This window comes from Cervus canadensis, chromosome 32 (assembly GCF_019320065.1).
Source record: "Cervus canadensis isolate Bull #8, Minnesota chromosome 32, ASM1932006v1, whole genome shotgun sequence".
Classification (NCBI taxonomy): domain Eukaryota; kingdom Metazoa; phylum Chordata; class Mammalia; order Artiodactyla; family Cervidae; genus Cervus; species Cervus canadensis.
In genome coordinates this window covers 26,606,596-26,619,941 of record NC_057417.1, presented here as the reverse complement: position 1 = coordinate 26,619,941, position 13,346 = coordinate 26,606,596, and the positions used below count along the sequence as shown (strand labels likewise).

At 55.9% G+C, this 13,346-nt stretch overlaps 1 protein-coding gene across 4 annotated transcripts in view; it reads left to right on the top strand.

The window, feature by feature from the left end:
- The window catches only part of GTF2IRD1 (GTF2I repeat domain containing 1), a 115,433-nt gene that overhangs the window by 26,923 nt on the left and 75,164 nt on the right, over positions 1-13,346 (top strand). For all 4 annotated transcript variants that reach the window (XM_043455668.1, XM_043455666.1, XM_043455667.1 and 1 more), the window contains exon 2: positions 12,131-12,259. In XM_043455668.1, coding sequence (XP_043311603.1) covers positions 12,137-12,259 — 123 coding nt within the window. In that variant the 5' untranslated portion in view covers positions 12,131-12,136. The remainder of the gene's footprint in view (positions 1-12,130; positions 12,260-13,346) is intronic.

Below are 13,346 nucleotides of genomic sequence, written 5' to 3'. Positions count from 1 at the left end.
CAGGGGACATGGGTTCAGTCCCTGAGTCGGGAAGATCCCCTGGAGAAGGGAATGGCAACCCACTCCAGAATTCTTGCCTGCAGAATCCCATGGACAGAGGAGCCTGGCGGGCTACAGTCCATGGGGTCGAAAAGAGTCAGTCGCTCAGTTGCGTCCAACTCTTTGCAAGTAACACCCACTTCCCTGATAGCTCAGTTGGTAAAGAATCTGCCTGCAATGCAGGAGACCCTGGTTGGACTCCTGGGTTGGGAAGATCTGCTGGAGAAGGGATAGGCTACCCACTCCAGAATTCTTGGGCTTCCCTGGTGGTTCAGCTGGTAAAGAATCTGCCTGGAATGCGGGAGACCTGGGTTTGATCCCTGGGTTGGGAAGATCTCCTGGAGAAGGGAAAGACAACCCACCACTCCTCGGTATTCTGGCCTGGAGAATCCCATAGACTGTATAGTCCATGAGGTTGCAAAGAGTCAGACACGACTAAGTGACTTTCACTTTCATGGTGAGTGAAGGGTCCTGGATTCATTCCGGAGGCTCCTGTAATGGATTACTATAAACTTGGTGCCTTGAAACAACCCGAAGTAGTCTCTCGCCGTTCTGGAGAACAGAACTGAGTCAGCGCCACTCGGCCAAAACCCGTGCTCCCTTTAGTGGCTCTCGGGGAGCATCTGTTACTTGGCTCTGGTTTCTGGTGGCCGCATCACTCTGGTCCTCAAGGCCAGCATCTCCCCATCTCTCTCTGCTTTGTCTTCATGTGACCTTCTGCCTGTGTCACACCTCTTTCTGTCTCCGTATCAAGACGCGTGGGGACTTCCCCGGTGGTCCAGTGGCTAAGACTCCACACTGTCAATGCAGGGGGCCTGGGTTCAATCCCTGGTCAGGGAACTAGATCCCACATGCTTCAACTAAAAAGAGTTTTGAGTGCTGCAACTGTAAGATCTTAGGCCTTCCCTGGTGGCTCAGACAGTGAGGAATCTGCCTACAATGCAGGAGACCTGGTTCCATCCCTCGGCTGGGAAGATCCCCTGGAGAAGGGAATGGCTACCCACTCCAGTATTCTTACTCCGAGAATCCCATGGACAGAGGAGCCTGGTGGGCTGCAGTCAATGGGGTCGCAGAGAGTCGGACGTGACTGAGGGACTTTAACTATAAACTATCTTGCATGCCCAAACTAAAAACAAAAAGATCCTTCGTGCTGCAACTAAGCTCTAGAGCAGCCAAATTAAATTAAAAAATAAATATTTTTTAAATTAATTTAGAAAATTTACTTGTGTAATGGCATTTAGGGCCCACCCAGATAATCCAGGATAATCCCTGCATCTCAAGGTCATTAACTTAATCATATCTGCAAAAGTGATTTTTACATATAAGGTGACATTTCAGGCTTCAGACATGACTGTTTTGGGGACCTACCACAGGTCCTTAAGGGCACATTTGAGCAACCATTCTTACAGAAGGGCTCTCTGGTAATATATACCAATTAGGAAGAAGGAGGGGGTGGAAATTCCCAGCTAACCTCACTTCTCTTCCCAGCTCAGCTCTGCCCCACACTGGAGGTGGCCTTGCCCACGTGCCTGTTTTCATTCTAAGTGTGTATTCAAGTTCTATTCATTTTCCCAAACAGCTGCATGCCCAGCTTGTGGGTGGCACGTCACTCACCCTACCCACCGCGGGCAGGCTGCTTGCAGGAGGGCCGGTGGCGTTTGTATCTTGGGATCTGGCCTCTTGGTCTCACTCTGGCTGGGGGCTGCCCTTATTCTGAGTGTGTTATATACACACTGTCTCTTGCTCTTTTTTTTTAACTCATCCCCATTTGAACACAGGTGCTCACTCACACCTCCATCCCTTTAAGGACACACTCTTCAACCTCTGGGGTGACTTTGAAGGTCTGGGGATTCCCAGTTGGGCCACTGGCCAGGGAAGCCATCCGCCAAAGTGGCCCTGGGTTCTGGGGACAGGCTCGCTTTCTGCAAGCCCAGGGAGGAGAAACAGACCATCCTCCCAGGAGTCTCTTCACCTGTGCCTGCACTAGGGTCTCACAGATAAGGAAGCAGGATGCCGGGTGGGCCCCCTCTCTGCCAGCCAGCCAAGCCCACCGATCTTTCACTGCTCCAGGGGGGAGGTGAGTTGAAGGCTGAGTCGTGGGGTGGAAGGAACCAGGCTTAGCTGGCGGGATCTGGACTCAGGCCCTGGCTTTGCTGCATCCTGGCTTTGGGACGCTCAAGCCTTGAAATCCTCCTGTGTGGGATAAGGATGGTTGTCCTGCTATATTTAAAGTGGATCACCAACAAGGACCGACTGTAGCGCGCAGGGAACTCGGCTCAGTGTTCTCTGGCAGCCGAGATGGGAGGTGGGTTTGGGGGAGAATGTGTGTGTGCACGCTTAGTCGCTCAGTCATGTCTGACTCTGCGACCCCATGGACTGTAGCCCGCCAGGCTCTTCTGTCCATGGAATTGTCCAGGCAAGAATACTGGAGTGGGTAGCCATTTCCTTTTCCAGGGGATCTTCCTGCCCCAAGGATCCAACACGGGTCTTCTGCACAGCAGGCGGAGTCTTTACCGTCTGAGTCACCAGGGAAGGTCCTTTGGGGGAGAATGGATCCATGTGTATGTCTGGCTGAGTCCCTTCGCTGTCCACCTGAAACTATCACATTATTAATCAGCTATTCCCCAATATGGGCTTCCCAGGTGATGCTAGTGGTAAAGAACCCGCCAGCCAATGCAGGAGACGTAAGAGACAGAGGTTCAATCCCTGGATTGGCAAGATCCTCGGGATCCTTGGCTGCCCAGTCCAGTATTCTTGCCTGGAGAATCCCCACGGACAGAGGAGCCTGGCGGGCTTCAGTCCATAGGGTCGCAAAGAGCCAGACACGACTGAAGTTGACTTAGCACATACCCCAATACAAACTAAAAAGTTCCAAAAAAGATGAAGATAGTATAAGGACTGGGAAAAAAAAGAAAAGAAAAAAAAATGAGGATGGTTGTGAGAATTAAGTGCTTTGGGGTCTAACCCAGTCCTGGGACCGGAGGAGCAGCCCTGTGGCTCTCCGCTTCCCCGCCGGCCACCCCCTGCTCTGACTCTGGCACCCTGTGTGTGTGCCCTGCCCGTGCCCCAAGTCCCTCATGGCATGGAGGACTTGGCACCTGGGCTCCTGCAGTCAAGTTCATCAGCCCTGGCCTGGTTCCTGCCTGCCTGCCTCCAGCCGGGAGCAGGCCCAGCCCACCGGTCTTATCAGTCAGCCACCCAGCTGGCCTGTCCCTGCTCCTGGGGTTCCTCTGAATTAGGGGTCCTGCCCCGGGGAGGAGCAGAAAGAGAACAGAGCATGTATGTCAGATGTCCTGAATCTCGTCCTGACTTCGCCACTCACTTAGTGAAAATGTCATCCCACTGGGGCTTGGTTTTCTTCTACCTTTACGATGGGCCCAGGGGACTTCCCTAGTGGCCCAGTAGCTAAGACTCCATGGTTCTAACACAGGAGGCCCGGGATCAATCAATCCCTGGTCAGGGAATTAGATGCCACAACTGAAGATCCTGCCATGCCGAAAGTAAGACCCGGCACAGCCAAATAAATAAATACTAAAGGGCTTCCCTGGTGGCTCAGTGGGAAAGAATCCGCCGGCCAATGCTGGAGACACAGGTTCGATCCCTGGTCCAGGAAGATCCCATGTGCCTCGGAGCAACTGGGCCCAGTGTGCCGCAACTAGTGAGCCTGTCCTCTGAACCCCAGGAACCGCAGCTCCTGAAGCCCGTGCACCCCAGAGCCCGTGCTCCGCAACAGGAGAAGCCACTGACGTCAAAAGCCCAGGCCCCACAGTCAGACTGTAACCCCTGCTCGCTGCAACCACGAAAAAGCCGGCACAGCAGCGAAGACCCAGCACAGCCAAAAATAAATAAATGTTTTTAAAATGGCTAATTTAAGAAAGAATGGGCCCTGTTACACTCCAGGGATGGAGGTCATAGCTGTCAGCATGCTGGTAAACGGGCACTCCCAGGGGAGGTGGACAGGGAGAGGAGGAGGGAGCTGGAGGGGGAAGCAGGGCGAAGAGGGTTCAGTTCAGTTCAGTCGCTCAGTCGTATCTGACTCTTTGCGACCCCATGAACCGCGGCACACCAGGCCTCCCTGTCCATCACCAACTCCCGGAGTTTACCCAAACTCAGGCCCACTCAGTCGGTGATGCCATCCAACCATCTCATCCTCTGTCGTCCCCTTCTCCTCTTGCCCTCAATCTTTCCCAGCATCAGGGTCTTTTCAAATGAGTCAGCTCTTTGCATCAGGTGGCCAAAGTATTGGGGTGTTGAACCCCTGGAGGAAGGTCCACTTCCCACCAGAGTGAGGTCTTCCCAAGCACCCAGGCCATGCATGGCAGTAAGGACAAGTTCAAGGACAGTCCTCCCCGCCCCCAGCCTTCCAGCTGGCCCCGAGCGCCCAGTGTGGGGTATTTAGGAATGGAAACCCTTGCTGAAGTGCTGTCTCCTTGCCCTCTCTCTAGCCCCAGGGCCGGAGGAAGTGGTCTTTCTGGGCCCAGCTTCCGTGGGGGCCTCCCTCCCAGGGGCAAGTCTGCCTTGAATCAGGGCAGCCATGACTCAGCCATGGACACAGCACTCAGCTAAGCTTTGGCTCCGACCCCGGGCAGGCCTCCAGCTGTCGGCGGCCAGCAAAGCTGCCACTGTCTGGGCCAGGAATCCCAGGCAAGTGTGGGAGGCGGGTGGCGGGCAGGAAAAGCCGAGATGCTTGGAAACTTCCCCGGAGATTATCCAGGCCTGGTACCCAACTGCGTGTCAGAATCCCTGGGGCACTGAAATGTACAGTGTCCTGAGTTCAAGGCAGACCTCAGGGCTTCTGGGGGGCGGGGCCTAGGAAGCTGGACTGGCAGGTGTGGGTGGCAGCCGGGCTACCTGCCCTCCTCACTCACCAGTGGGCAGAGCAAGGCTGGGAAGCCGGGTGCCGGGGGAGGTGTCACAGAGCAGTGTCCCTGCAGACCAGGGACCCAGGGTCTGCCCTCCACCTCCCCCAACTCCGCCTTTTGTTGTCGTTTAGATGCTCAGTCGTGTCTGACTCTTGGCCTCCCCATGGACTGTAGCCCACCAGGCTCCTCTCTCCATGGCATTTTCCAGGCAAGAATACTGGAGTGGGTTGCCATGTCCTTCTTTCCCCACCCAGGGATTGAACCCGAGTCTCCTGCATTGGCAAGTGAATTCTTTACTGCTGAGCCACCAGGGAAGCCCGATCTGCTTTTTGGCGCTTCATAAAAGCCCCAAAGGTTGTCCTGTCTGCTACCCGTGTGACCTTCAAGCACATCAGGAGAGTGGCTTCCTCCCCATTTCTGTGATCTCCTGGGTGAAGCAGCACCCCGCCCCCCCAGGAGACCTCCCTTTTGTCCCCCTCCCCTGAGGAGCTCCCAAGACCATCTCTCATCTCTAGATGAAATTGGGTGTTTTGGACCCAAGGCAGGACCTATTGTCCATGGCTTTGTCTCCCTTTTTAGTGTCTGTCCTTGTTCTCGGTTCCAAGAGGGGTGTCTGGGCTCCTGGTCCTCCTGATCCCTGTGTCCTGGGAAGACCGCTTTGCCTGGGACTAAGGGGATTCTGTGCTAAAGCCGGGACAGCCCCAGGCAAACCGGGGTGAGTTGGTCAGTCTGGCTGAGCATCAGCTGTCGATTCCATCAGCTGACCTTCCTGCTCCCTGCATCCTGGCAGGTGTGAGCAGTACGGTCCTCACGGCGCATGTCGAGGGGAGAGGACCAGGTTTGGGGTCAGAGAGACAGATGGACAGACCTCATCCTCACTACCCACTGACTGGGGCTCCCTTAGGCGAGTCTCTGCGATGAAAGGATGATGTAGCAAGGAAGGATGCTCACTTGTGCAGATGCGCCACCCTGGACGTTCCGACAAGCGTTGAGGTGGTGCTGATGCTGCCAGTCCTGGGACCACACTTGCAGGAACACCTGTACAGGACACCTGTCGGATCCCTCACTTTCAGTTTCTGGACGGTTCCTCCTCCGTGATCCAAATACGTCCAAAGTTGCAATCCCCCAGATTACCTGTTGGGAGCCTGGCAATAGCTTTTGAACATCCTGGCTCCCAGCCAAAGTGGCTGACCATCACATTTGTTATTATCCCACGTGGTTTGCTGGATTTTGGTTCCCCAGCCGGGGATCGAACTCCTACAGTGGGAGCTCAGAGTCCTAACGCCTGGACCACCAGGGAAGTCCCTAGCTCCCCGAATATTCGTTGAGTGTCCTTGAAAACTCGAGCAGGCATTCGAGGCAGTGAAAATACAGTAAAGCAGACACCCTCTGGTCTCCCAGAGCCGAGTTCCAGTTGGGGAAATCTGGCAGGAAGCACGTGAGCAGGTCACTTCAGATACTATGAAGGAAATGAATGAAGAGATGGGGGTGGGCTGCCACGTGGCTGCCGGGTCAGGGAGCTGATGGAGCGAAGGGGGCAACGGGAGAATATAGGGACCTGCCAGAACCTTCTCTTCCGGAGGAGCCGAGTCCAAGGCCCCAGAGGGGAGCACACGATGTGTTTGGGGAACAGAAAGAGGGCAGCGCTGGAGCCCAGTACAGTGGGGTTGGAAGGGGGAGGAAAGGGGCAAACAGGCCTGGGTCACATGAGCCTACAGCTCGGGGAGGCGACCTTCTGCCTGTGGTGGGAACCCCCTGGAAGCTTCTTAGCGGGAAAGCCACGTGAGATGATGTGGCTGCTGTTTGCAAGGGGACCGTGGGGGCAGGAGGAGGTCAGGGAGATCCGTGAGAGGCCATTGGCACGGAGTGGGTGATCGAGGAGGGCGGCCTGGACAGGGAGGCGGCGAGAAGTGGGCAGACCTGGGTGCGTTCCGGAGCTGAGCGCTCGGGACTCCCCTCCGGATCGTTTCAGGGGTGAGAGAGGAGGGACTCGGGGATGAGGTCCCCCGGTATCCGCCTGCATCTGAGCCGATGGCGGGAGAGGAGAGGATCTGAGTGGGGAATGTGGGCCGTGTTGTGTTTGGATTGCTTGTTGGGCACTGAACAGTTGATGCGGAGGAGGCAGCAATCTCAGGAGAGGAGGGAGAGAGAGAGGTGGAGAAGCACCAGCGAAGAGATGATGTGTAAGCCGAAAGAAAGTGAAAGTTGCTCAGTCCTGTCCCACTCTTCGCAACCCCATGGACTGCACAGTCCATGGAATTCTCTAGGCCAGAGTACTGGAGTGGGTAGCCTATCCCTTCTCCAGGGGATCATCCTGACCCAGGGATCGAACCTAGGTCTCCTGCATTGCAGGTGGATTCTTAACCAGTTGAGCCACAAAGGAATGGGCTTTCCTGGCAGCTCAGTTGGAAAGAATCCGCCTGCAGTGCAGGAGACCCCAGTTCGATTCCTGGGTTGGGAAGATCCCCTGGAGAAGGGGTAGGCTACCCACTCCAGTATTCTTGGGCTTCCATTGTGGCAAAGCTGGTAAAGAATCCGCCTGCAATGCGGAGACCTGGGTTTGATCCCTGGGTTGGGAAGATCCCCAGGAGAAGGGAACGGCTACCCACTACAGTATTCTGGCCTGGAGAATTTCATGGACTGTGTAGTCTATGGGGTCACAAAGAGTCTGACACGACTGAGCGACTTTCCCTTTCAAGCCGAGATTGCCTCCCGGCGGGGAGAGGGCCTCGGACCCTCAGCCGGCAGCACCAGGAGGGTGGGGAAGCCAGCTGTGTGGCCCTGGTACCCTCCGGAGAAATGTTTGTGGTGGGATGCTCACGGCCCCCGCAGATGCTCTTGTCCCCCGAGAAACCTGGGCGTGAGTGGAAGTCCCTTGTCACTCAAGGCTTCCTTGCTGCTTGTGCCCCAGGTTGGGAACCGGTCACCCATGATGCCACTTCTGATGGCTTCTCCCGGGTGACACAGAGCAGCCCTTAGCTGCTGCAGCCTCACCCTGTCCCCGTCCTCGCTGGCGTGTGACCTGTGTCATGGCTCAGGCGGTGGCTATCCATCCCTCCCCCCAGGGACTGTCTCCTGTACTTTCTGGGTCACTTGCCTCCTGCTCAGCTAGCATACTCCATCTTCTCTGTTCTGTGCAGTCTGTTGGTCTCATTGGGTGGCTTTCTTCTCCCTCATTTTCAGATTAGAAGCAGCCCCAGCTGATACATTTCTCACCTTACACTTTACATTGGGCTTCCCTGATGGCCCAGACGGTAAAGCGTCTTGCCTGCAATGCAGGAGACCTGGGTTTGATCCCTGGGTCGGGAAGATCCCCTGGAGAAGGGAATGTCAACCCACTCCAGTATTCTTGCCTGGAGAATCCCATGGACAGAGGAGCCTGCTGCTGCTGCTAAGTCACTTCAGTCGTGTCCGACCCTGTGCGACCCCATAGATGGCAGCCCACCAGGCTCCCCCGTCCCTGGGATTCTCCAGGCAAGAACACTGGAGTGGGTTGCCATTTCCTTCTCCAATGCAGGAAAGTGAAAAGTGAGAGTGAAGTCACTCAGTCGTGTCCGACTCTTCGCGACCCCATGGACAACAGCCTACCAGGCTCCTCCATCCGTGGGATTTTCCAGGCAAGAGTAATGGAGCGGGGTGCCATCGCCTTCTCCACCGAGGAGCCTAGCAGGCTACAATCCATGGGGTCGCGAAGAGTGGAACACAGCTGAACGACTTCACTTTCACTTTTTCCACCTTGCACATGAGAAAACAGGGGGTTTAGGTGGTTGATCCCCTGTGGTTCTGGCAGCTCCAGGCCTAGGTCTCACCACATATGCGTGGCTCCCGGCTCATAGCTCCCAGCCGGTTCCAGCACTCTGGGCCCCTCTTCTTCCACTGGCAGCAGCTCAAGCCACAGGAACCTGCCCCTCTCAGGGGTCCAGGAGGGTCTTCTCTGTTCTGGGAGCACGATGGACAAGGAATCAGGGGACGGCCCACAGCCCAGCGCCCTCCGCACCGCGCCCCCCCCCCCACCCCTTCCCTGAGCCCCTGGCTCCTTCCTAAACGGATTAGGACCTGTGCCGGAAGGAGCCGGCAGCCGTCTGGGGCGACCCGGAGGCCAGGGCTGGAGATCTGTCTGGTGCCTCCTGCTCTGCCCTGATTCGATTTGCGCCCAGCAGCTGGGAGGCTGGCAGCCTGAGGCCCTTCTGGAAGTGGCTCAAGGGACTGGGGAGGGCAGGGGGTGGCTGAGGGGAGGGGGCAAGCCTCCATGCACCCCGGTCAGGCCAGCCTCTCAGCTGCTCTCGAGACAGCCCCGCGGTTAGGCTTCGTGTCGCAGAAAGCCCCTGGTTGCTGCTTGGTCCATCAGCATTTCCTATCCAGGGCCTGGCATAACCCTCAGCATCCCTTAATGCTGCTGGTTTCAAGCTTTTTTTTTATTAAAAGTAAGGCAAGAACTTGCCTGGCTGTGCAGTGGTTAAGATGCCTCGCATATACTGCAAGGGGCATGAGTTCGATCCCTGCTTGGGGAACTAAGATCCTCCATGCCACGCGGCCAAAAAAAAAGATGGTTGATAGTGTATTTCAGGTGTTCTCTACCTTTCCTGTCTGCTTGTTATCAAAGTTATCAAAGTTACTGAGAGTGGGATATTAAAACACTTGACTGTAGTTGTGGATTTTTTTTTTTCTTGGTAAGACAACCTAGGAGAATAAATACATTTTATAAACATTTAGAAGTGAATCCATACTCACTTGGGGCAACTGCTGACCTGGCCAGTTATTAAAATTAATATTTATCTACAACTAAGTAGCCAGCTTGGGCCGGACAGCGTCCAGAGCCAAGCTCTTGCTGTTGTTCCGTCACTAAGTCATGTCCGACTCTTTGTGACCCCCATGGACTGCAGCATTCCAGGCTTCCCCGTTCTTCACTTTCTCCCAGAGTTTGCGCAAACTCATGTTGATTGAGCCGGTGATGCCACCCAACCATCTCATCCTCTGTCACCTCTTTCTCCTCCTGCCTTCAATCTTTCCCAGCATCAGGATCTTTTCCACTGAGTCAGCTCTTCACATCAGGTGGCCAAAGTATTGGAGCTTCAGCTTCAGCATCAGTCCTTCCAATAAATATTCAGGACTGATTTCCTTTAGGATTGACTGGTTTGATCTCCTTGCTGTCCAAGGGACTCTCAAGAGTCTTCTCCAGCACCACAGTGTGAAAGTATCCATTCTTCAGTGCTCAGCCTTCTTTATGGTCCAACTCTCACATCCATACATGACTACTGGAAAAACCATAGCTTTGACTGTATGGACCTTTATCAGCAAAGTGATGTCTCTGCTTTTTAATACAGTGTCTAGGTTTGTCATAGCTTTTCTTCCAAGGAGCAAACGTCTTTTAATTTCGCGAGAAACGCTCTAGCGCATCCCTGATTCCTTTGAATGTTTCCATCACTGAAGTTGGACATGTCTCACCATGTCATGTGTGGCAGGCTCTGACATTTGCTGTTCTGTGGCATCGATTTCACGAGCCACTAAAAGGCCACGGTCTGTGGTTTGGACAACACGGAGCTGGGCCCTTGGGGTGCAGCAGGAATTGGCCAACCAGTCCCTGCCCTCATAGAGCTTATGATCCGGGAGGGGGAGCAGCTCTGGGGGCAGAAGACACTCTGGCCTTTGCACCAAGGCAGCAGGCCCAGCCGTCACCTGCCGGGGCTCTCCAACCCCCAGCCCCGGTTTCGTGCACAGATGCCTTCCCCGCCAGGAAGCCAAGAGGGCAGGACTCACAGACTCCCTCTGATGCTTGCAGCTCTGTTCCTTGCTCCCTCACCAGAACTGGCCACCTGGGGCCTCCACACAGAGGCCCACAGAGTCTCAGCCTGGGGAGGGGGACCGAGGGTCCCTGTCTCTGCTCTCTGCCCTCTCCTTTGCTTGGACTGGCGAGGGGGCAGGTGGCCCATAGGAAGATGCTGGCACTGGGGCATCCTGGGGGAGGGGCCCCCCGGACCTGGTTCCTGGGGTCAGGAAAGGGAGGGGCAGGATGGATCAGGGGTGTTGGGGCCCAAGGGAGGCTGACCTTTGTTATCTAGTGGGGCCCCCTCCCGGCTGGGTGATGTAGGACCAGCAGGCCTGTCTCTGCCAGGCGCAGCCCCCATAACGGGGCCCTGATCTGAGGGCGCCCCAGCTCTGTCCTCCCGGAGTCTCATGACGAGGGGCAAAGTCCTGTCTTGGGGAAACCTCGTCTGGGATGAAGGGGCCTCTGCCCTGCTGTATCTCTCTGCAGCTCTGAGACTCAGTTGTGACCGTCTACAGGAAGTAGACTGAAGCTCCACAGCCTTGGGGCAGCAGCAGCCTTGCCCCTGGGAACTGTGATGGGGTCGCTCAGGGACAGAGGGGAGCCCAGTGATACCTGACCCATCCTGGGAAGGAAGGGGTAGGAGAGGGGGCAATCCAGGGAGCCTTCCCAGCAGAGGTGACAATTGAAAGCTAAGGGGGCAGGGGTTTCCCTGACGGTCCGGTGGTTAAAACTCCGCCTTCCAATTCAGGGGACAGGGGTTCAATCCCTGGTTGGAGATCTAAGACACCCCCCACCTCAGCCATGCTGTGCAGTGTGGCCAGATACTAAAAAAAAAAAAAAAAAAATGTTTACTTTTAAAGCTAAGGAAGCAGTCAGTAAATGCCAAAGGGGCCAGGGAGGGTATTCGGAGAATAGAACCCCTGACAGCTGAGGACCCATAAAGGATGGTCATATGTCTGGAGGATGGTGACATTTAGAGGACTCAGAGCATGGAGGTATAAGGGGGAGCTGAGGCAAGGGACAAGTCTGGAACCTTGAATACCAAGCTGAGGAGTCGAGAGCTAACGTGGGCAGTAGGGAGCTATGGAGGGTGTATGAGCAAGGGAGGGCCATGCAAGAACAGTGTGTGTGGGGAGAGCTGGCATTTAGGGCCTGCCAAGCAGACTGCTCATGACACTGGCTTGGCTCCGGGGTGCAGACCTGGGGAGACATGCCCTCAGTTACTCTGCCGTCCGTTTCTCACACCTGTAATGCGCCGTGCAGGCTGCGGCGGGTCCGGGCCTGATAGACCTCAGAGTCCTTCGTGCGTGGAAGACCCTTAGGGGAAGAGAAGACCAGTCCTTGACTCATCCCACCTGGGAGGTGGAGGTGGTCTCAGGGGCTCGGCGGGTTATGGGGGGACAGACGCTACGTGTGCCCCGCCCCACCCACCTCCACCTGCTCCCCGCCTCCCTCCCTCCAGGCGACCATGGCCTTGCTGGGAAAGCGCTGTGACATCCCCGCCAACGGCTGCGGGCCTGACCGCTGGACCTCTGCCTTTGCCCGCAAAGACGAGATCATCACCAGCCTCGTGTCTGCCTTAGATTCCATGGTGAGTGCCCCCGGGGCAGTGGGACAGCCGGCCTTCATAACTCTGCTGCTCACAGGAGCCCCGCCAATCTGGGCCTCCGTGTCCCCCACCTGCCCCAAGGCCTCTGCCCTCACCAGCAGGCGGGAGACTTAAGTGAGATCAAGCCTGTGAAAGCTCAGCCCTCGTCCCCTCACCCCTTGTCTTCATTTCGTCACCTCTCGAAGTTCAAGTCCCATCCCCGGGATGGTCACAAGTCTCCCTCCCTGAGACTTCCCTGGTGGTCCAATGGATAAGACTCTATGCTCCCAATGCAGGGGGCCCGGGTTCGATCCCTGGTCAGGGAACTCAAGATCCCCCATGCTACAGCTAAGATCACAGATCCCTTATGCCATAGCTAGGACCCAAAGCAGCCAAATAAATGTTTATGAATAACCAGATAAAATATTTCAGTGACTCCATTACACTAAGCATCGTTTCTGGAGCTTGGGGGGGGGTGAGGCACATGTGGCTAGTGGTCATGTTATCAGACAGTGTAGAAATAGAACATCTCCGTCACTGCAGAAATTCTAGGGGACCATCTCCGATGGCTCAGCGGCAAAGAATCTGCCTGCGATGTGGGAGACCTGGGTTTGAAAGATCCCCTGGAGAAGGGAATGGCAACCTGCTCCAGCATTCTTGCCTGGAGAATCCCATGGACAGAGGAGCCTGGCGGGCTACAGTCCATGGGGTCGCAAAGAGTCGGACATGACTGAGTTCAGCTGGCAATGCTGCCGTGGAGGGTGTTTCAGGGGCTCCTTGGAGGAACGGACGTGCCGTGGACAGGACAGGCTCCCCCGCTGCCCTGCATCGAGGCCTGTACAGGTGTCCTGAGGGACTGTCCTGGGTGGCGATGGCACTTGATTGACAGTGCCTTAACTCTGCTGGCACCCTCTCGGCCTTGGGCCGGGTCCTCAGGCAGTCTGCAGTGGAGGTGCGGGGAGGGCAAAGCGCTGTCTGCTCATCACCTCCCCCCATCCAGTCTCCGACCCTTTTCCAGACACTTCCTCGAGACCCTCATTCTCTGTGCCTCTGGGCGAATCCGCTCCCTGCTGTGACCTCAGCTTCTTGG